This window comes from Epargyreus clarus, unplaced genomic scaffold (genome assembly GCF_041222505.1).
Source record: "Epargyreus clarus isolate Ecla_fem2 unplaced genomic scaffold, WU_Ecla_fem_2.2 ptg000004l, whole genome shotgun sequence".
Lineage (NCBI taxonomy): Eukaryota > Metazoa > Arthropoda > Insecta > Lepidoptera > Hesperiidae > Epargyreus > Epargyreus clarus.
In genome coordinates this window covers 9957912-9980419 of record NW_027332212.1, presented here as the reverse complement: position 1 = coordinate 9980419, position 22508 = coordinate 9957912, and the positions used below count along the sequence as shown (strand labels likewise).

At 35.0% G+C, this 22508-nt stretch overlaps 5 protein-coding genes across 9 annotated transcripts; 3 read left to right on the top strand and 2 right to left on the bottom strand.

Moving 5' to 3' along the window:
• Positions 1–912: 912 nt before the first annotated feature.
• LOC140757474 (lysosomal-associated transmembrane protein 4A) lies at positions 913–6211 on the bottom strand. 5 transcript variants are annotated; one of them, XM_073093204.1, is made up of 7 exons: positions 5809–5979; positions 4246–4359; positions 3709–3913; positions 2828–2936; positions 2304–2460; positions 1638–1877; positions 913–1131 (listed from the first exon to the last, which is right to left on the bottom strand). In XM_073093204.1, the coding sequence occupies exons 1-7, from the start codon at positions 5830–5832 to the stop codon at positions 1045–1047; spliced, it is 936 nt and encodes a 311-aa protein (XP_072949305.1). In that variant the 5' UTR covers positions 5833–5979; the 3' UTR covers positions 913–1044. The 5 variants fall into 5 exon arrangements, with proteins under 5 accessions (XP_072949305.1, XP_072949304.1, XP_072949301.1 ...); XM_073093203.1 differs by having other exon boundaries at positions 915–1131; positions 2828–2966; positions 5916–6036; XM_073093200.1 differs by having other exon boundaries at positions 915–1131; positions 2828–2966; positions 5809–5958.
• An 82-nt stretch (positions 6212–6293) lies between these two features.
• Positions 6294–6787, top strand: Lamtor4 (Late endosomal/lysosomal adaptor, MAPK and MTOR activator 4). Its single transcript, XM_073093206.1, has 3 exons — positions 6294–6347; positions 6418–6556; positions 6628–6787. Exons 2-3 carry the CDS (start codon positions 6423–6425, stop codon positions 6785–6787), a joined length of 294 nt encoding a protein of 97 aa, XP_072949307.1. The 5' UTR covers positions 6294–6347; positions 6418–6422.
• A 17-nt stretch (positions 6788–6804) lies between these two features.
• LOC140757472 (man(5)GlcNAc(2)-PP-dolichol translocation protein RFT1) lies at positions 6805–8575 on the top strand. Its single transcript, XM_073093198.1, has one exon. The coding sequence runs from the start codon at positions 6805–6807 to the stop codon at positions 8482–8484; it is 1680 nt and encodes a 559-aa protein (XP_072949299.1). The 3' UTR covers positions 8485–8575.
• Positions 8576–8625: 50 nt separating this feature from the next.
• Positions 8626–12634, bottom strand: Ccz1 (vacuolar fusion protein CCZ1). The gene is made up of 11 exons (XM_073093199.1): positions 12360–12634; positions 12098–12195; positions 11564–11654; positions 11328–11384; positions 11082–11207; positions 10615–10787; positions 10065–10339; positions 9398–9582; positions 9244–9326; positions 9031–9158; positions 8626–8752 (listed from the first exon to the last, which is right to left on the bottom strand). Exons 1-11 carry the CDS (start codon positions 12429–12431, stop codon positions 8694–8696), a joined length of 1347 nt encoding a protein of 448 aa, XP_072949300.1. The 5' UTR covers positions 12432–12634; the 3' UTR covers positions 8626–8693.
• A 412-nt stretch (positions 12635–13046) lies between these two features.
• LOC140757188 (EF-hand domain-containing family member C2) lies at positions 13047–22476 on the top strand. The gene is made up of 16 exons (XM_073092726.1): positions 13047–13291; positions 13474–13629; positions 13927–14077; positions 14376–14488; positions 14588–14677; positions 14766–14842; positions 14999–15164; positions 15292–15454; positions 15771–15954; positions 16033–16183; positions 16429–16617; positions 16942–17087; positions 17167–17283; positions 17864–18043; positions 19025–19166; positions 22284–22476. Exons 1-16 carry the CDS (start codon positions 13235–13237, stop codon positions 22389–22391), a joined length of 2190 nt encoding a protein of 729 aa, XP_072948827.1. The 5' UTR covers positions 13047–13234; the 3' UTR covers positions 22392–22476.
• The last annotated feature ends 32 nt before the right edge of the window (positions 22477–22508 follow it).

Here is a 22508-nt window from a genome sequence, read left to right as displayed (position 1 = left end):
GCGAATTAAATAGCATTTTACATGGCCAACTTTAACTCTAAAACCTGAGTAAACTTTATGAAATCAGCAATACAACTTAATACAAGAACACCGACGTGACATACTTTTTAGATGCGTTTAAGACTTGAATGCCGACATAATTCTAGAATTAAGTTTACACACAGATTACATACTCAAAATACTTGACAGGAAATTTTAAGTTACCTAAAGTTATACTTGTCGGACGGATTGACACGTAAATTTCTGAGTTTTGGTTTTAATAATAGTTACCAGCATGTATTTTGAAGACCAAGGAACTATCCCGTTGTCTAAATTCATTACATTAGCATTGTTTTGAATTCAGTCGTATTATCTGATAAAATATTACCTAACTATTCGACAAGCCTTCTTGTGTATCGAAAATTATACGCCTATATTCAGTGTAGTATAATTGTTCGGATATCAAGTATTAAGTTGAAATTCTGGAAATTCAATATAATTTGCACAAGTTGAATTCTAATTGCGAAATACATAGCTCCATCAGTGTAAATATTATTCTACATCCTCAAGGTCTTGCTACAGGTTAAATGAGGTTCATTTCTATTTTCTATGATTATAATATGTTATTAATTCGTAAAATTTGTTAATTTGTTTTGTTTAGTGTTTAATTTTGGGCTGGTTAGAGATAAGATCTTTTTTAAGATTGAGTAAATAAAAACTTATGAAGGATTTAGGTGATTATATAGGTAAAATTGTAGACAAGGGAATGCTGGATTTCATACGGTTGGCGGCACTTGGGTTTTATTTAGGTTAGGTTAGTAGCAGGAGATATACAGGTAACGATGGATCTTTCCAAGTCGGGCGCAGTGGGTATGTTTAGGCTTGCTTGAGGCACGGATGACTGCACTTGGTTTATATCAGCAAAATAGAAAGTTGTAAAGCCCGCTCCATATTCTCGCGGGAAAAACCCGATTCGCATGGGCTCCACATTCTCGTTTCTCGTGCTTTCCTCGCGAGAATGTGGAGCGGGCTTAACTATAGAGGCGTGTCCGGGCGAGGTGCGGCTCACACGCGGGCGGGCGCGCCGGGCTGCGGCAGCATCACCACGGCCGTGGCCGCGGCCGGCGGCTGCTCGCCCGGGGGCGTCTCCGGCTGCAATGGACCAATTGCTTTACATTCATGTAACGTAATATTTTAACTTAACTGGACTACACTGCCAAACACTATATTGCTTGATGTTGGTATGTTTATTCGTATAAATATTGTTTTACTATTAATATTAATGAAAATAATATTGTTTTACTAACTTTAAAATCGTCATATAAGGTTTGATATCCGGTTAACTGTAATTAAGTTTACTACGACTTGGTTAGACCCAGGTATTGTGCTTCAACAACAAACAAAACAATTTAATACGAGATCTAAAGCACATGACTGAAGTTCAACTTCTTTAGCACCATCTATATGTATATTAATTTTTTACAAATATTTAAAGATACGAAACTTAAATATCTTTCTATCTTCACTAACTCAATTTCTGTTCGCTTCGCCCCATCACATTTCGTAACGCTTGTCATACATTCACCAGCTTACCTCCCAAATCAAGCATGCGGAAAGAAGTTTTATATCAAAAACAAAAATAAAGAATAAATAATAACCGTGACGATAGCCGGTTCGGCGTTGGCCATGAGCGTGGCGGCGCGGTACGAGGGCGGCGGGGTCTGCTTGACCGCCTCCTCGTAGTCGGGCAGCAGGCTGGAGTAGTCGGGCGCGGGCGGCACGTACGGCGCGCCCACCACGCCCTCGCCCGAGATCACGAACGGCGTCAGGTTCTGCAGCGAGTGCGCGCGCATCGTCAGGTACTTGTAGCACCGCCACACCACGCTGATGCAGTAGCCCTGAGGATTACACCATTGATTGTTACACAAGGTCGTCTGGATAATAAAATTCGTTATTTATAATTATTTTGTAGAGAATCAAATTGTGGATTAATTTAAATGTATTTAAAACCTTCTTTTCATTTAATCCTGGCTTTATACATGTTTAGACATTTTTGTGTAGGATTGATATATCAATATATTATTTACAATATATTATTATCATTTATTGTTTTATTATTAGTACAAGGTATAACAATATTAGACAATTTTATTACGTACCCGCATGCTTATATGGATGCAGGCGAATTGCGTACATGGCAACAGTATGAAGAATTTATTTCTTCAGATGTGCTACTGTACTGTACTGTGAATGAAGGGGAGTTAACACAGGCATCGTATCGCCGACAGCCGGTGTGCAATACGTTGGGGTGTGACTACACTGACCTTGATGAGCACGGCGGCGAGGAACACGGAGAGCACGATGAGCGCGAGCGCGGGCGCGGGCAGCTGCAGCAGCTCGGCGCGCCACGGCACGCGCCGCGTCTCCGCCACCAGCCGGTGGATGGAGCGCAGGTAGCACAGGTAGCCCGTCGCAGTCAAGCTGCAAGTAATGGACAGTTTAGTTATATTACAGTATGTGTAAATCGGAAAAGTGAATAGAATATTGCAGATTTAATAGTTGTTTCCTTGTCCATACAATTGACTTTTCCCTACCTTCCATATTATGCTCTTAATCTCCAACTCGTCTACTTCTGATCTCACTTGTAAGGATGTATGTTACTTGTTAAATATAGACTATTCTATCATAAACCCTATTTATGAAGTTACACCTAATCCGGTTTTATAGCTATTACATAGGCCAGGATTTACGTCACCGTATAAAAAATTTAATCTAACATTTTAAAGTTATTGGATAAATTCATATATAATCAATCAAAACAATAAAATATCCACAAAGTTTTACTTACACGGTGATAGCAAAGTCGAATATCTGCAGGCAGAAGAATGGCATGAGGTGTGCGGGGCGGCCGCGCGACGCGCCGTATATCAGCATGAGTGTGATGGCCAGTGTGCACACTGTAACCAGCGCACCCATATCCACATCGTCTAGTAGACACAGTCGACGTCATTAAATATCACAGCTCTTTCATTCTCTTTATATTATATTTGCACAAAAGCCTTCATTTTAATGGTCACAGTGAGCGACAAATGAAACAAATGTTTCATGCATTTCTTTCAATGTTTATGCTCTCTTATTACCACTGTCTAGAACAGTTTTACACACACAACAGCAGAAGCATTGTGGTTTAGTGACAATCAAAATTTTTATATGTCACCAGGTCAACTGACATTAAACATTTATGACAAGTTTTCACAAAATGTTAAATATCATGATAGTAGCAGTATGAAAGGGCCGTGAAAATATGAATATTAGAATGGCAACGATAAATGCTTTGCAATATATATATCCAGTGTAACTGTTGTTGGAATAACAAATCTTCCAAACCAACCACCATGAAGGCAATGAAGACCATGAAGATACCTTACAACCGTAAATGCGTTAGAAAGCAAGTTGTGTATTAACAATTAACAACATATTAAAAGCAAATTACAGCTAATAATTACATCAATAAAACAAACTATATTGGTTACTTTTTTAACTGTACCCATAAATTACCACTAGGCAGTTTGATGAATTGGCTTAAAATGTAGTATTTAATTTGATTTATTTACTAAATTTTGAGAAACACTACTTGTTGTAAGTAGTTTTTATTGTGTCTATGAAATAACTCAAAATTGTTATGAGCTTCATTGAAGGAACATTTCCTATTGTAAAGCAAAAACTCACGATAAATGAAGCTGTGATCGCGCGGTTGGCTGATGTGCTGCGGGTAGGGGCTTGGCGGAGCCTCAACGTTGGACAGGGGAGTGGGCAGCGCAGCCCCCACGTCGTTCCAGTCGCCCATGGGAGAGGACTCGCGCTCCAGCTCTTGCAGCAGGTTCGGGTCGCGCACCACCGCCGCGAGGAAGCCTAATGCGATCAGGTGAAGTAGCTGGAAGAAAACATTAGGACTGGACTATAGCTTTTTTTTAAAAGGCGAGATAAAGCTGTGACTTCATCAAGGTCAGTGAATAGAAAAATAGGTCAACTAGTCTCTGAAATTCATTCATCCAACGTTAAGAGGGGAATAAATAGTCTGTACAATAATTGTGTTGAATAAATTGACTCTGAAATATGTTGATGAATCCCCTCCCTACTCTCTTATATATGTTGATACACCTGACACAATACAAACAAAGACAATCAGTTAAAACTAAGAAGAACAAAAAAAAATAAAACTTTATGTACAATAGCTTATCTATTTTTTTTAAGAAATAAACTCACCATGTGCCATGTTCCCAGCAGGATGGTGCCAGTGCGGACATGCAGACAAAAGAAGCAGCGCCACTCGCTGCTTCTTTCGCTTCCCAGTTTGGGACGAAATCTTAACATTTTAACCTGAAAACATACAAACTTGTTAATCACTAATTATAATAGGAAAAATTAATTGAACAATCTCATTTGTTAAGTGTGATTATACTAAAATGAATTTTGTTTTCAAGCTATATCATGAAGGGAAGTTATAAGTTGTAAAATTTATAAGGGTTTTGATGTTGAAGTAAATATTTGACATACTCTTATTCTTTTTTATGAGTATTCCACCGGCTCATTTTAAAACTGTAGGCAGCTAATTACTACAGGAAAAAACAAGTTATATATTTATGAAGAATTATCACATAATTAAATTATTATTGCAATATGAGTAAGTCATTGACATGAGTCATATCCGTTTAATTACTGATAAGTAATAAATACACAAAATGTTATGCATGCATTTTGTATTGCTTGTATTTCCTGGTTGTATAAAGCAGAAGACAAAAACTTTACTTAATTTAGCCATTATTACAAACACAAGAAGTGTTCTAGTGGTTTTGCTGCAGTAGCACAATTATCCAACCTATTTCTGATGTATCATCATCATCAACCCATTACTGTGTCCCACTGCTGGGCACGGGTCTCCTCTCAGAATGAGAAGGATTAGGCCATAGTCCACCGCGCTGGCCAAGTGCGTATTGGTAGACTTCACATACCTTTTGAGATTTTTTTTTTATATATCTCTCAGGTATGCAGGTTTCCTCACGATGTTTTCCTTCACCGTTTAAGCAAGCGATAATTGATTTCTAATACGCACATAAATTTGAAAATCAGAGGTGCGTGCCTGGGATTTGAACCTCGGACCCCTCGATCGAGAGGCCGCGTTTCTTAACCACTAGGCTATCACTGCTTTTCTGATGTATAATAGCAGTGAAAAGAAGTTGTATACTGGTTTGAAGGCAGGCATGAAACATAGGTACTTCGACACACCCACAATCAATCTCCGCTTGAATTTACAACTGTATATGTGCAGTGTGATGGTAGTGTAAATGTACCTAATCATATTATACTCATAATACAACTGCTTTATGATGTTATGCAAAACATAAAATTATAACACTTACTACAAAACTTCCGACATTTCAGATAACGACACTAGGATTTTATATGGTACAGTTGCAAAGGACATTAAAAACCAGACCTAGAAATCTAAAATTATTATTTTGATGCTGTTATTTGCTGGGAATTTAACCATAGTGACTATATTCCACGAGAAATTTATTTGATAATAACATTGTGTAACAATTATTTTCATATATGTTATCAATGTATTTTGTATACATTGATAAGACATATCAAAGTTATTGTGCTTATTTAATTGCTATTTGAAAAGATGGTCAAGTTTCATGCAATTTTATGTATACATTGCTAAGATTAAGAAAAATTAAAACATCTGGAGGAAATCTGTTTAATACGCTAATTAATGCTTTGTCAGCCACATTATAAGACAATATTGAACGTAATATTGCGTACCAGGTACTTGTAAACTTTTATCATGTAGCTCTACAAGGAAGGTACATCATAATAACTGGATATACAAAGGTCCATCGCAATAAATAAATCTAATTACAAATGCTTACGTCAAGTTTTTAAGTGCATTTGATACTTGTATCATGTTTGCTATCAAAATCATAATAAGCAGTGAAATCAGGCTTTCTTCCTTAAATTTAGAACAGTATACCAAATAACTTAAGCGATAATCATAGCATAAATAGTGGATACTCACTTTTTTGATACCAAATTAGGAGAAAATGTTTTTCTACGGCGAGCAAAAATTACACCAAGAAAAAAACAGAAATAATGTCACATTTGTTTAGTTTGTTTCTTTTCATATAAGAAGTACAAGGATTTTTAAACATACAGCCATGTAAGTCTTTTTGTCAATGAGCCAATAAATTGGATGAAGTATATAGAAGTCAGGGCAAATTCTTTAATAGTTTGAAAAAGGTAACTGACACTGACGTTGACATTTGATTGGTGTGGTGTACGTCACGTACCTACTCATGTCAATGGTAAGAACACGATAAATAAAAATATTACCCTTTTATGACTCAGTGATTGTTTTAAACGTCTAAATTGCAGCTATAATGGAAAAAATTCCAGACCAAATTGGTTACCTGATCCTCACAGAGGACGGAGCCGTCCTTGAATCCGGTGGGGAGTTAGAAAACGACGAGCGTGTCGCTACCATCATCACTGGCCTCATCAGCTTATCTAACAGGTGTGTGTACGTATTTTTACTATTCTACGTCACGGTCATTTTAAAATCTAATCAAAATATTTTGCTTTCAGCGTCGATCCCGTAGCCTTCGGACCAAATGAACAGTTCAAGAAAATTTCAATAACATATGATGATCACTGGTTTGTTATTTGTATCTCGAATAAGAAGATCTACGTCGCAAAAAGGAGTATACAACCGATTACAGCAGAAGGAAATACTGTGATTGTTTGATTAGTCAACTGGTCAAAATGGGCCGAAATCTCTTGATGAGCAGCCTTGAAAATGCATCATTTAATATAATCCTTCAAATACTATTTAGATGTATAACCTTTGTCATAAACGCATGGGTGATAAGAAATGTTGGACATGAAGTTATTGGTATCATGAATGTACGGTTGCTCCTTTTAGAGAGTACAATCTTATTTCTGAGCCGAGAGCCATTTAATCGTGCCTGCCTAGGACAAAAGGATGAGTTCAACTGGAATCAACTCATAAACCAGATCTGGTTATCAGTGCCCATAAGCTGTGTGTTATCAGTCATATTTGTATACATTTGGTTGCATGTGTTGCCATTGGGTCATCCAGAACATGCCTTCCAGTATCAATTTGGTTGCTGGAGTGTTGCCATTTCCTGCATCTTAGAGCTCTGTTCAGCCAATATGGCACTAGTTGCACAACTGTTTTGCTTTGTAAAACTGAAAGTCGCCCTCGATGCTCTACACATCTTTGTAAGATCTTTAGTCTTTGTTTCAATTATTGTCTATGATCAGTCCCTGGCACTTTTCGCATTTTCGATAGCACAAGTTGGTAGTATTGGTACTATAGTTGTAGCATACTATGTATTCTTCTATTGGTACATAAGGAGTAAGCCTCTGTATGCCAAAGGAGCACTCAAAAGCAAGTTTATTCCAGATATCATGCTACAAAAACTGTATAGTAATATGGATGATTTTAACTTTGAGTCTCTCTGGGACTTCTTTCCAAAGTATCTAGGTTCCATCAATTCCACATTTAATAAGAAGTTGAGTACTTTAACAGTTAGTTTTATGAAGCAAGGGGTGGTAAAGCAATTGTTAACTGAAGGAGAAAAGTATGTGATGTCAATCAGCCCAGTGATGAGTTTTACAGAACAAGCTACTTATGATGTGGTTAACAACTTGGGAAGTCTCGCAGCCAGATTTGTGTTTAGGCCAATTGAAGACAGTAGTTACTTTTATTTCACACAAATGGTTAGCAGAGAGTTACCTCTCCACAAACAGGACCAGCACAAAATCAGAGAGTCCTGCACAGTTCTATCTCAAGTTTGTAAGACAGTTAGTTCAATTGGATTGATAGTATTAGTGTTTGGTCAAAGTTATGCATATACATTGCTGAAATTGTATGGTGGTGACACATTTGTGGCCAGTAGTTTACCAGTGCAGTTGCTCCGTAGTCATTGCTTAGCCATAGTCTTACTGGCTGTTAATGGAATCACTGAATGTTACACCTTCGCCACTATGACCAGTGCGCAATTGAACAGTTATAATTACTTAATGGTATTTTTCTCAATTAGCTTTCTTTTACTGTCATATGTGTTAACTTATGTACTTGGACCAGTGGGTTTTATAATATCCAATTGCATCAATATGTTTGCCAGAATAATGCACAGTATTCATTTTATAAGCAAAAAATACAAGGGCACTGATTATGAACCCTTAAAGGGCCTATATGTTGGTAAGTTTTTCTTGTTGACTCTGTTTATTGCTGGTTGCATGTGTAAATTCTCAGAAAATAAGTTTTCTCGCGATTCGTTACTCACTCACATATCTATAGGCATGTTATGTTTGATGTGTGTGTTGCTCTCGTGGGCTTATGAGAATAGAGAATTGATTGTTATAATATACGAAAAAGTTATGAATAAGGAAAACAAAAAGAAAACTATTGACTAGCATTATTGTTAAGCTTATATAAGATTTGTATATTAAACTGTAAATTTATAAAGTTATTAAAGCCAAAATATAACATTAAATGTTTTAGTTGTATGTGTGTTTTATTTCTGCATGGTAAAGGGAATTTAATAAAAATTGATATTAATTGTTACGATTATTTATTAACAATTGATAATTTCTTAAAATTATTAATTTATATGGAATATAATTTACATTGGATAAAAGAAGATTCCTTTCATTTGAGTTTCACATATTCGCCTCACTTCATCTGGAAAGAAATGTTTGTTTTGGTATATTTATTAAAGTAAAGCAACTAAATGGTGATATTTCTGGTTACACAGGTGAAGTAAATTACAATATAATGTATTCATATTAACAGAATAATATACACACTTATAAAACAATAGGTTTGTGTAACAAATGTATATAGATGTTTGCACAGATGATATCAGAATTAATGGGTGGGTTCGAGCTGCCCCTTAAAAGTGACGCACGAGCCGTTTCGCCCCCTCCGCTCCTCTTACTACGCACTCACTAAAAACATACCTGCAATTTCCTTCAAGTTTGCATTTTTCACTTGTATAACGACATAAAATTCCCTCTCGTTTGATGATTTCCCTGTAATCCAGTATTCATCTGGGGTTTTAATGATAATTTCGCCATAATTTCCAAGACTGAAACATGAAATAATAATATTTAAATTGGGAATTGGCAAATCCTTACATTTTATTTAAGTTCAAGTGTGTATTTATTTATTACCTTTTTCTGTCTGAATGAATTCCTGCTATTATACTCAATACTTCAGGTTTAATAGCTGTAGATGGTGTTAAACTTGTTAATGCCTAAAAAAAATATCTCATTTCAATAAGCCTCCAGATTATGTTATCTTATTATACAGAGTTCAGATACTTACAGAGCTTTTAAATGCTAAATTCAGTCTATTGAAATACAGAAACTTGTGATCAGAAGTTGCGAGTTGTGCACTTTGTATGGCGTGAAGGGTGCATTGTTCACTTATAGCGGATGCGATTGTTGAGAGTTGGGGACCAATGAAGGCATCCAGTGATCTAAATGTGTCTATGTCAAGATTTGTATTCACTGTAAAAGAAATGTATTTATTATAAGTAAATTCTATGCTTAATTCAGCGTCGCCCAGGGTCGTTATATTTAGGGGGCGTATTTTATCGCAACACAATGCATTTTACAATGTGTTGGCGAAATAACAGTTGTCAATATTACCCAATGGTTATGATAATTCGTTTTCTACAGAATGTGGATTCGTTTTCTACAGAGGGGTGTACAAACTTCAAAGCTTGTCAGGGGTACAGAATTTGCATCTCGCCAGGAGTTCCTCTGATCCTAACTAGACCCTGCTTTTACTTATTCAAAGGCCCGCTGTAATTAAATAACTGTCTGAACCATACTATTTATTTTAACATTAGATGTATTTGATTTTATACCTAGTGTTACTGTCCTCGATATTATTAAGCCAGACCAAAATTGAGCAGAACTGTCCAACAGTGCTTTTATAAGGCCAATGTACAGATTGGAAAGATAATGTAATGTCTGAATATACTGACCATCAACAGTGAAGCAAACTGTTGCACTGAGAGTCCTGTATATCACTAGATAATACTGTTTGGTTTCTGTGTCGTCCTCACGCATGAGGTGAACTTTGGCAAGCTTTTGTAAGTCCTCTGCAGTTCTTATGCCTTCTGGGGGGCTGATGAAGCGGCCATGTCTTTGAGCAGATGTTACTGCTCCACCCTGGATTTCCTTCTCAACTTGTTTCGGTAGAAGTGTTTGCACCAAATATTGATATAAAGTAAGCATATCATTTGTTGAGAGACCATTCCTGTTGGTGACAAAATGTGATGGATTAAATTATATTGCAACTTAATGCATTTTCTAAGGAAACTTCAAGTACTACTTCTATAAGATTACTAGGCTAGCTGCAAGTTTATTTTAGGCTACAACTGGAATCCATAAAACTCTAATAATGCAGAAATTAAATGAGCACAGTCAACATAACAAATAGAATATTTCAAGATAAAATAAATACAAATAAATCTGATTATCGCCACAGTAAACATAGCCAAGATTGCCCTAAATAAAATCCAAGGAACTCACCAAATAAGTTGTTCATTGTAGACAAAAGATACACATTTGAAATCAGGATAGTTTATTTCCAGCAGGTCTATGAAACACATGACTTGGAAGAAGGAATTTTTCTCTAGTGGCAAATAGTTGATGCCTGGTATAACATTTGTTATATCACTTGAGATGCTTCTGGATGACATGTACTGAAAAAGATAAAGAGGCACATTATTTGAATATAGTGTTGAGAGACAAATGTTGCTGTCCCAAATCAGTCCTTGCAGGCTATATATGTTGTATGGGTTGTTATTTAAATAAAGCTTAATTTTTAGTAATAGATCTTAGTAATCAAATGGTAGTAGAGTAAAAGAGAATGTATGATACCTAATTTTAAAATCTGTTTTTATTTTTCCCACCTATGTCATGGAAATACATTAAAACTGAATTATCTGAATGTGGTTTTCATTTACATGTTAAAATAAGCATGAAAAAATACTTACTGGAGTGAAGAAATGTTCACATTTGGAATATATCTCTTCTGGTGGTATGTCTTTGAAGTGGCCTATGAACATTTTGAACATCTTATAGGCTGACTCAAGTACATTATACATCATAGAGGGCTCTACCTGTAATTATTAAACGAGAATTTATAACATAAAATATATGTGATTATATAAGCCAAACTAACATTGAATAGCTAAATAAAGTGTGAATTATCATGAGTAGTGGTTATAAATTGTACTAACTATTTCCCTATTTTCTCCACCAGCCAATGGTTTAGTGCCATATGGTACTCTGACAACCTGAAAATAATAATTATTCAACTTTTAAAATGTTTAATTTAATAAAGAATAAAATAAAATTACTCTGTAATATCTATATATATTTCCCAATACTAATAAAACAAAAAGTTATAGAAATTCCGAGAAAAATAATGGCGATATAAAATTTTATCATGTGTATGGTATTTGTAGGATCTTACCAACACCATCCAAAAATGTCTTTCAGGTTGGAAGAAAATGTATCGCTTTGTTAGAGTTTGTAAAGCTTCACATGGCTCTGATGAGAATGTTCTGAAAAATATTGGCAATTGTTTATTTTCTAAATACCATATTTTGAATATTTTCATATCTTATATCCAAATTACTAGATAATATTAAAATGTGCTCTTTGTATAACAGTTTTTGCAGCACATGTGGGTGATCAGTAATGAGGAAAACTTTGATTTTGAATAGTTTTAAAGGTAGATGGCATTAGGACTCAACTATGCAGCAACACCATTAAAAATATGCCGTTCCATAGCAATATTAAGCCTATGTTCTGGTTAGGAGGTGGTACTGGAGAGATGTTTATACAAAATGTTTCTATTCATTCCTCAGGAGTAGCAAAACATCCTTGCACAACCTCACATACTCTACCTATCTGGGGTAAATAACATATCATGGGCATCAGAGACCATCTACTGGACCACCGGACAAAGTAGTAATATTAATGTAGTATTATATTAAATTCTCACGTCATAAATTTCACAATGGCCTCACACAATCCTACTTGTATCTTACGAGCATCTACATCGATTTCATCAGGATAGTAGAATAGGATCCGCTTTAACTCCTGCAACAAGATGGTAAATTTAATAAATAGTATCAATAATAATTCTTTTGTTAAAATACATAAAGTAAATTTATTTACTTTTGAGTGTGTGGAAAGCAAATGTTATACGCAGTTATATTTGTATGGTATGTGGCTAAAAACTTAAGATATTGTGTGTAACTTACATCTCCTTCTTTAGGTCCAAAATTAGAGTTGAAAATAAAAAATGAATTGATTTTTGTCTTAACATCGATCATGTTGTTATTTTGATGTGTTGTGGTCACAAGTAACTGAGAAGTATGTATTCACATTACAGACACAGATGTCTATATAATTTTCACATAAAGTTTCTTTACACACAATAAATAAACTAAAAGTTTGGAAATTTAATTTGAATAATTTAATGAAATATTTTTGATTTTTACGAAGACAAGACAGTTTATTTAGTCATCTGACATTGACATTCAACTTTTTTTAAAATCAAAGTTTACGCTGGTCTGAAATTCATTTTGGTCAGCCAAGGTTGCGAATTAAATACAGACTGAATAAAATATATTTTTCGTTACAATAAAATAGTTACTAAGTTCCAAGTGAAATCTTGAAATTAATATTTTAATTCCTTACTTTTACAAACATAAGGTTGTCCTAGTAACTTATTTGTTAGTTAGTCAGTCAGTCTTCGAAATAAAGTGGCGGTAAATTTTAAAAATAATTATGTAGGACGTTAGCAGCTTATTATTGATAAATAGATAGTAATCTAAAATTTTCTGTTAGTAAGTTTTAATCCTAATGCTATATTATTTTTACAGATTTCACCGTGTTCGTCCAATGTTTAGTTTTAAATGAGTGTGGCGTCACAAAATGATGGAACATCAAAAAATATGTTGTTATGGATACGTTATTTATTAAATGTTATCGTTGACTTTCATACATTGTTTTGCATATTTGTGTAATAATTTAGTTACCTTTATATATTGTTATATTTTATAGTTATATTTAGTCGTGCTGTCTTATTTATTATATACCTAATAGCTAGATAACTAGAAAACGAGCGGTAAAAATGGCGATTCGAAATCCAAGACTGCCTCTCTTGCCTGGATATGGCACTAATCCCATGGTAAGCTTTATTACCTTTTCCCGCATTTATATACTCGTTTTTTACAGGTGGTAAATTAAGGTTCTACCTTGTACTTCTCATGCTTACTTGTTATATCTTTGAACAAAAACCAGATTTTCAGTGTCTTCAGCATTTTTATAGCAGTCTGCAATATATGCCATTTATTTTCTCTTTGTTAACAGATAGGGAAGAAGAGCTTCGGCGTTCGCCCAATATTCACCTCCATCGATAAGGTGAACATGCTGGTCGACAAACCTGAGGGAATAAATCGAGTACCGTCTTTGTATTGTCGTAAGCAAGCGCCGGATTTGCCCACCTGGATTATGTTTGATAAAAATGTATGATGATTTCATTTTATTTCTTCTTATCTTAAAGGTTTTTTTCATTTACAGAAACAATACACCACAATTTATTTAAAAATATACACTGAGTAGTCAGCTCATGAGCTCAAGCAAATGTCCTGTTGCACAAAGATCTCGACACTACGCCTACCTAATCGGGTCCAAAAGCTTTATAAACTATAAGTGAACCATATAAACTAAATAAATTACATAAAAGTTAATTAAAATTGGATGAGTGATTACTTATAACATACATGTTCATATTATGTTCTTATTATTTTCTATTATGTTTAGATTTTGCGCTTCAAAGCATTTTTCCAACAATCACTTCACGAGATGCGCTCGGGTAATCATATTCTGCGCAAGGTGGACATATTTTTCTTTCTCGAAGATGGTACAATTAAGGTCGTGGAACCGAAGACCGAAAACAGCGGACTATCTCAGGGTAATCGCGTAAATTGCTATTTAAAGTTAAATTTATCCTTTTTCATGCGCTTGGGAGAACAAACTAAATTTTTAAAGTGTGTCGAAGTAACGCGATCCGAAGTGACACATATATTATTTTTGTACTTATTTTTGTCTACTGCATTGAAATCGTCCAAGAAGTATAACTTCTTACTTGTGTACACGCATTTTTTATGTTTTTTGTCTTTTCAACTTGAAAATGTCTATAAATCTTAATTTACTAAGCTGGGATTGTTAGAAGATATGTAATAAATTATATAATAGATGAATGCTTCCAGGCACAATGATCAGTCGTCAGAGAATTCGCCTGCCGTTCAGTTACGATACGTATTTTGACGTATTAGATTTAAATATCGGACGTGAAGTAACATTTTTTGGTAAAGTATTCAAGGTAAATAACATTTACAATCAAAGTACTCATAAAGTGAGGTTTCGGACTTGTTAAATCCTATGATTTCTTGTTTAACGATTCAATTGTTAATTTCTTTAGATCGTCAATTGTGATAATTTCACAAGAGTATTCCTAAATCGTCTTGGCATCAACGTTCCGGACCCCATACCTTGGCCTGATGCGATTGAGGTAAGTCATTTTAGTTATTTAATAATAGTAATAATAGGACTAGGTTGGTAATATATTTTAAGCAATATTTGTTTTTTTTTGTTCCCAGAGAACTCCGGATAACAGGGGCGAACCTAAGCACAGGCCATTTAAACAATTTTTGGATTTTGATAGACAGGTTTTAAGGTGGTATATTGTTTTTAATTTTAAAATATATTGAAAGTGAAAAATATATTCCGTTCGAGACCTCTTTCATGCACTTTAAAAGTGATCCATTTATTTCTACTTAAATCAAAATGTTATATTTCATCGTGTTATTTTAGATAAAGTTTTTTATTGCAGATTTTATGGTTATTGGGATGATCGAGATGCCACATTCGGTACTTTGCACCACTTAGAAATACATTACTTTTTAGCTGACGATACTATGGAAATAAAAGAAGTGCTTCCACCAAATTCTGGTATGGAGGCGGGACCTATGTTTTTGAAGAGAATGAGACTACCAAGGGTAATTTTACATAAAATATTTTTAGTCGATGTTGTAGTGTAAAAGAAATTGTTACGGTGGTAAGTAAGCCTTTTGGGTTGTTGATACTGTAAGCAATTATTGGAACCATCTTTATTTTTTTTTCCAGAAAATTCCTTCGCATGTAGAAATGACCGGTGGACCAAAGGTCGCATCGTACAGTCCCGCCGATCTGAGTATCGGAGCAGTAGTAAATGTGTTTGGACGGAAAGTTGTTTTGACCGATTGCGATGCTTTCACTAAAGAATATTATCGGGTTACTTATGGATTTGGTTAGTTTGGTTATCCGAAAAACCTTAAATTATTTAATTCCTCTAGAACTCCAATGGCATTCATTTCTCTAAGCATATTGGGATCTATCAAAAAATTGTAAACTAGTTATAGTGTTTCTTAATCCTAGCCGCTTTTCTTGTTTCTATATGGTATGCCATAGTTAAGACAACATGTTATCACCATTACCATCTCCCTATTACTCTATCGTTGTTTGGCACGGGTCTATTCTCAGTAACAACTTGTTATCTCCTATTCTCTTGTATTATATTTGTTTCAATATATTTTCTTCAAACTATCTATTTAATATTTGTTTAGACGCGTTCACTCCACTTCCGTTACCAAAAGATGAAGGCTCGGAATGTATCAGTACAAGTGTAGCTGATCGTCAATTACCCCCATGGAACGGGTACGGCTCTTATGACGATTCCGCTGAGAATTGCCGAACTGTGGAGCCTAAAGCACCACATCGGGATTTCATAAAGTTCCTCAATAAAGACAGGCAAGAACTAATCTTAACTAGATATATATTTTTCAATTTGTCTTGCAAAATTCACTTCAATTTCAATATTGATTGTAGGATTGGGTTCGATTCGCATATTCTTCGTTTTGCCGCTCGCCTCATCAACGATAATCCTGAAGACAGTCGTCGATATTTTATCATTAAATACTTTTTATGTGATGATACAATTGGAATTTTTGAGCTCGGTGAACGTAATTCTGGGTTTAAGGTAAGCATTAATTTATCTCATTACAATATAATGAAAATTTATTATACGATAAATATTAAACATTTTGGAAGTTTAGAAAAACATTTTTACGTGACTCCTATTTTAAGTGTTGATTCCGAAAAAAAATACTAAAAGATAACGCTTTTAGTATTTTTTTTCGGAATCAACACTTAAAATAGGAGTTACTTGAGGACATGGTATTCTTAAAGACTATGTCTAAAATAAGTTTATCTTGACATTTGCAGGGTGGCAAATTCTTCCGTCGTGACAAAATGTATTTGCCAGATGTAAATTTCTTTGTACCAAATGAACCTGCAGCTTATACGGATAAAGACATGTGGGTCGGCAACGAGCTAGTCATCAACAAACACCGTTTCAGACTCATAGCCGCTGATGAGTACGCTTTGCGGTACATGGAAATTCATGCTACTGAGGTAAGATGAAAATGAAACCAGTCAATGTTTTTGACTGAATGACTTTGAAAGAATTTGTTACAATAAGTATTGCCAAATTATAATTACGGTTATTCCGTATTTATAGTCTTGAATTTATTGAATTTATCATGAGAGATTTCCCAAAATTTTGACTGTTCTTTTCGAACGCTGTCCATAAATACAGAATAAATATTTCCGAAAAAAATTAAGTCTGTTTAAGAAGCCTGGTTGGCGACTTTTGTGTCTTCGACCTTTTGACCTTACGCCCGTTCAAAATCGTTTTTCTAGTTTGTTTCCAAAATCGCTTTGCATTTTCTCCGACAGTATCCGATGGCCAATATTGCGCTTATAATGGACAAGATTCGCCGAGTTTTAGTTTCTCAAGAGAATGGATACAAAAATTTCGTAGCGAAATATATGGATGCCGTCGTGCCAAATAAAAAGGAGCTCATGTCTGTGCGATGCTTTAAGTAAGTTTCGATTTATAGTTTTGTTATTGTTTGTAGAAAGAATTTGACTTTGTTCCTGACAAAAATATTTAATTTACAGACAAGCGTTAAAGGAGATCATGTGTGAAAAGATGACGGAGCATGAATTTTTGACGCTTATTCGGCACTTTTGCGGAGATCCAGGGAAGGAAAAAAGCCCGAGGCGTGAAATGATCAGGTTTGTACAATTTGCGAAATTTAGTCCAGTAGCTACAGTAGTAGTAGTATTTAGTATTACAGTTTAAAGACACGAGTAGCAAATGTTAAATGATTATAACAAGTATAAATGTATGTATCTGTAAAGGGTTATTTTGACAAAGCTTCCGTTAGGGCCGACGCTTCGTGGGGGGAAACCCTGCATGGGTCCCTCTTATCTCTGGTCTGGGGTTTAGGCCGTGCCAAATTGTTAGTCCGTTCTGAAGTTGTTACAAGCAAGTATAGTTATAAAATTTGCTATGGCAACGCAATTTATTTATATATCCAGAGTAGACTAGCAGTTTTACGCGGACTATACGCGAATACCGCTCGTTGTGGTCCTGACGGTAGGCTTCACGCCTGCTATTCAAAGTGAATATTTTAGTAGTACATAGTTTTAGTAATTTCGAAATTACTCATAAGATATATATTTTTCGCTATTCGTTATACTCGTAGTTTCAGATTTGTTTATCCATGCACATTTGTAAAATCCAATCCGTATACTACAATTTGTTCATTAACGCACATTATCAAAACCTTCTATATTGTGACGTGGTAATCAGATCGCTAGTGTTCACGGAGCTGACGCGTGGTCTGTGGGACGATCGCGAGCGGCTACGTGAAGGCCTGCTGCACGCGGACGCGGGCGGCGCGGGCGCGCTGCCGGCCGCGCGGCTCCGCCAGCTGCTGCGCGCGCACCGCCTGCCGCTCAGCACCGACCTCATGGACTGCATGCTGCAAGTGTGAGTTGACCTATAGCCGGCTACTGACGCGAGAAGTCTCGCAGAGAAATCTCGTCGAGAAATTACGCGAGAACCGTGAAGGCATCTAGACTCATGCCTTCTTATTCGCATTCGACCGTCATCCGGAATGGACGTCGATGCAGCGGCTTTATCTACAACAACAACATATAAAGTTATGGTCGCACTGAAACCGAAGGAGAATGTGATATCGTTCTCTTTTCTAGCCCGACTTTTTGAAGCGGGGAAAATACAGACACCGATCGGAGAAGAGGCGAGCGCAAGAACGTGAAGGCAAGAAATCTATCACATTCACGCACCTCCGGTGTTGTCGGGGGTTCTCGGCGTGAGTCTGTAACCAGGGTAACACTACGTTATAAACGTAGTAGAATCCTTTATGGTTCGACTCCGGCGGCACCACCACTACATCTATATCTGCCTAACAACAGCAGTGTTAAACGCTGCTGTGTTCTGGTTTGAAGGGTGTGGTAAAGGAGACTTACTTTACCGAGGCGTGTCAGCTTAATCCTCAGCGGTAGCTGCACATCTGTGGCCGACTTCAGGTCTAATCTTATCTGGGGTTGATTACAGATGTCGCATGTCTGCAACGCTGCACCCGAGCTGCTTTGTAAATCAATGTAAAACCGACTTGACTTGGTATTGAATAATATATAATTTGTTAAAAATATTGATTTGGTAATAATAGTAAAAAATAACATTTAGTATCTCAAAAGTATATTACATAATGAATTTTAGTTTTCAAGAATACGACTCGAGCATTCCAAGACTAGAAATAACTTAGACGTGCTAAGTATCTATAAATAAATAGTAAAAGTAGTAAAAAATAAATAAATAGTACTTACCTATTGAAACGCTTTCTTTTTACTGAACATCTCATCAAGTGCAATTAAAGTGTGTCTCAATTTAATCTTGAAATACGCAATTTATTAAAAATAAACACGTTTTTGGTTGATTTTGATACAGGCTGGAAAAGGATGACAAATGCAACATTCAGTACGAAGATTTGATGCAGTTTTTGGACTTCCAAACCCGCCCCGTGTTTAGTCTCACCGAGGACGACTATATGAAAGTTGTGCGACATGCACCACCTGTGAAAGATGTTGAGGTATATAATTACTATACATAAAATTATTTCTTTATTATAAAATGACAGGTAAACTAGAAAAAGACAATTACAGTTTACTAATTTTGTAAGCAATATCGCAAGACTCTTGACGAAGGTATAGGCGGATCTTGGGTATAAGGACGAGGAGTGAAATTGTTAAGCCGAAAAGTAACACTATGAACTCACAAATAATCATAATCATTAATTTATAATTATGATTTAACAATGAAAACGGCAAAAGACGTTCCACCGAGCACGTGCAGCGCGTGCGCTCCGGTCGGAGGTTACCATCGACTTGACACTAACCGGCCGCCCCTCCAGTGCTGGGTGTCATGTCATAATATTTGATAGTAAAGGGTAGTGGTCTTCGATCACTAATAAGAACTAGATACACAATCCCATACAAAAATGAACTTAAAAAGTGGCGTCAAATTGACGCTAAAAACAAAGAAAAAAAAAAATTGACGACCGTGGTTTGTCACTTGGACAAGGAATTAGTGGAGACGAACTGTCATTACTTTTAATATTTTTATTAGGTCGAAGTAATTAATTTTAATGAACATAATAATAATTTATCAATGAAAGTAAGTAATATGCAGTCACAATTTATTATAATAAAAATATAATAAGTTTAAAATTAAAATATAACCAAATAAAAGTAATTTAATTAAAAAATCAACAAGCTGTTTACGCCGTTATCCAACGAAATATATTGCCCACGACTAAATAAATATGTAGTAAACCAACATTTATTTCAATTATTTTTACCTGACTGCCAAGGAAGGGTTATGTTTTTCGCGCGTATCTTGTATGTTTGCCTTTATTTATTTGATCGGATCTAACAAACGGCTGGATGAATGTCGACAATTAAGGTGTCATTATATTCGTCTCAATGACCCGAGTGTCCTTAGATAGGTGTTAGAAAAAAAAAATCAAGATGGCGGATTTTTGGCGCGAAATAGTAATATTTCAAAAAAAGTTAACCGAACCTATCGAGTATGATATCAAATGAAAGGAAATTAAACGGAGATTATAAAAACATATAATTTGTATATATATAAAATAGCAAGGTGACTGACTGACTAAATGATTTTTTCATTTTTCAGAAATCAACGTACAGCCAAAACCGCTTAATTTAGAGTTCTGAAATTTTGCACATGGGTTCGCTATATAGCGTAAATAAGTACTAAGAAAGGCCTTTTGGAAATTCTACCCCTAAGAGGGTAAAACAGGGGATGACAGTTTTTTTCAAATCCTTTAATTTTGAAGCAACTTCTGTAAAATTTAGTATTTGGCTTTCTGGATAGGAATAAAGACACACCTATTTATCCCTTTCCGAAAAATCAACCCCATAGAGGGCAAAATAAGGGTTAAAAGTTAATTTGAACAACCGTCAATTTTGACGCAAACACTATGAAATTTTGTATCTGGCTTGTTGGATAAAAATAATGAAATTCTACCCCTAACAATATAAAATAATTACTAGAACTTTGAATTACTGAAGTTATATATTCTATAAATCGTAAATGGTGGATGTTTTTCCGAAATAGTAACACGTTTTAAAAAAAGTTAACCAAAACTATGGAGTGGGGTATCAAAATAAAGGAAATTAAAAGGTGATTACACACATATTATATGATATATACATGTGTATCGAGGTGACTGTCTGACTAAATGCGTAAGTTGCTGCGCCAGACACCAACGTAAAGGGAAACCGCGGATCTTTAGCGTGCTGGAATTTTACACATAGGTTCTTAATATAGCGTAAATGAGCCCTACGAAGATAAAATAGGATAATATTGTTTGAACATCTTTTGTTTTTGAAGCAGATACCTATTATAAAACTTTTTTTTGGCTTTCTTGCTAAAAAATGATGAAACGCCTATTTCACTGTTTTTGAAAATTCTACTTCAGCCTTTATAGTGCAGTCGGGTTTTTGATTATTTTAATTAAATTACTTGCTTACTTTGTAGTGACAGAAATCCGTTGTATATTTCTTCTTAAATTTAGAGTTTTTTCCAACACCTATCTAAGGACATTTGGATATTTGAGACGAATATAATGACACCTTAACTGTCGAAATTCACCCAGCCGTATGTTAGATCCGAGGGAATAAAATGCAGTGCAGCTAAAGTCCGCTTATAAAGATACATACAAGATACGTGCAAAAAACATAACCCTTCCTTGGCAGTCGAGTAAAAATAAAAATATGGAATCAACAGGATGCCATTAATTCCCTTGAATAAAGTGAGTTTATTGGAAAACAGTCTTTACGATGGATTTTTATTTTTTTTCCGTATCTTTTTTGGCTATGTTAAGCAATCTTATTTCAGTGTATCTTTCGACAATAGACTTTATTATAATAATTCTATGACTATTGTCGCGGCAGTTGGATGAAAAGACATCATAAAATATATTAAATAATAATTTACTTAATAATTTAATTTCACTCATTTACTATTTACTCATTGCCTATGTTTAATTATTATACAAAACAAATATTTTTATATAACAAAAAAAAGAAAAAAAAAATAATTAAATTAAAGAAAAAAATATAAAACAATAGCGTCTCCATTCAAGTTAGAACAGAGTCACCATGTAACCCGAACAAATCAAGTGGGCTTGCAATAGTAAGAATTGTACGTTTAGTAACAGACTTTACAATTTAAATGGTTTATACATTCTGTTGATTTTTGTTGATAATTTTTAAAACTTAAAAATAAATTATTTACGAACGAAATAGCAGTATTTATAATTGAGTGATAGCAATTACCTACTTATAATAATAATACTTACCGAAAATACGATATTCCGTCATTTGTTAGCGTACTAGACGTGTGATTTTTGTAGTTTTGAACGAGCACTGACGCATGTTTATTCTCCGAACGTTCAAACACTACTAAACTTAAAGCGCACCCAAATGTCTATTTGGGTGCTCTTTTCGTCGCGCCATTTTTTTGTCGCTGATTGTGTATCTAGTTCTTATTAGTGATCGAAGGTAGTGGTAGAAAACCACATCTGCGATTTCTATGGCGTCTCGATCAAGCATTCATTTACCAAAATGATTTCATTTAGTGAATGCAGCATTGTAATATTTCTGTAATATTTTCTTTGCAGTGCAAGTTATGGGCTGACGCGGAAACATTAATACGCGAAGGTTATGTAAACTGGAATGCATTTTTGTGTCAATTGAACCTCGAGCATCTTGTTAAGGAACAAACTTAGCTTATTGGTTTGTTTCAAATAGCTTATAAATGTAAAATATCATCTTTTATTTATAACAAAAAAAAGTTTAAAAATAATTTTATTTTCGTATAAAGTTTTTTTTTTTTTTTGAAATCA

Excerpts from the sequence above, each read along its gene's own strand:
- LOC140757474 (XM_073093200.1), bottom strand. The coding sequence starts at position 5,832 with ATGATAAAAGTTTACAAGTACCTG. Across the intron at positions 4,360-5,808 it reads TAAAAGTTTACAAGTACCTG|GTTAAAATGTTAAGATTTCG; the intron begins GTACGCAATATT and ends GTATGTTTTCAG. Across the intron at positions 3,914-4,245 it reads TGCTGGGAACATGGCACATG|CTACTTCACCTGATCGCATT; the intron begins GTGAGTTTATTT and ends GTTTTCTTCCAG.
- Lamtor4 (XM_073093206.1), top strand. The coding sequence starts at position 6,423 with ATGGAAAAAATTCCAGACCAAATTGGTTACCTGATCCTCACAGAGGAC. Across the intron at positions 6,557-6,627 it reads CTCATCAGCTTATCTAACAG|CGTCGATCCCGTAGCCTTCG; the intron begins GTGTGTGTACGT and ends TTTTGCTTTCAG.
- LOC140757472 (XM_073093198.1), top strand. The coding sequence starts at position 6,805 with ATGGGCCGAAATCTCTTGATGAGCAGCCTTGAAAATGCATCATTTAAT.
- Ccz1 (XM_073093199.1), bottom strand. The coding sequence starts at position 12,431 with ATGATCGATGTTAAGACAAAAATCAATTCATTTTTTATTTTCAACTCT. Across the intron at positions 11,655-12,097 it reads GCCATTGTGAAATTTATGAC|AACATTCTCATCAGAGCCAT; the intron begins GTGAGAATTTAA and ends AATATTTTTCAG. Across the intron at positions 9,159-9,243 it reads ATTCATTCAGACAGAAAAAG|TCTTGGAAATTATGGCGAAA; the intron begins GTAATAAATAAA and ends TTCATGTTTCAG.
- LOC140757188 (XM_073092726.1), top strand. The coding sequence starts at position 13,235 with ATGGCGATTCGAAATCCAAGACTGCCTCTCTTGCCTGGATATGGCACT. Across the intron at positions 14,678-14,765 it reads CTTGGCCTGATGCGATTGAG|AGAACTCCGGATAACAGGGG; the intron begins GTAAGTCATTTT and ends TTTTGTTCCCAG. Across the intron at positions 14,843-14,998 it reads TTTGATAGACAGGTTTTAAG|ATTTTATGGTTATTGGGATG; the intron begins GTGGTATATTGT and ends TTTTTATTGCAG.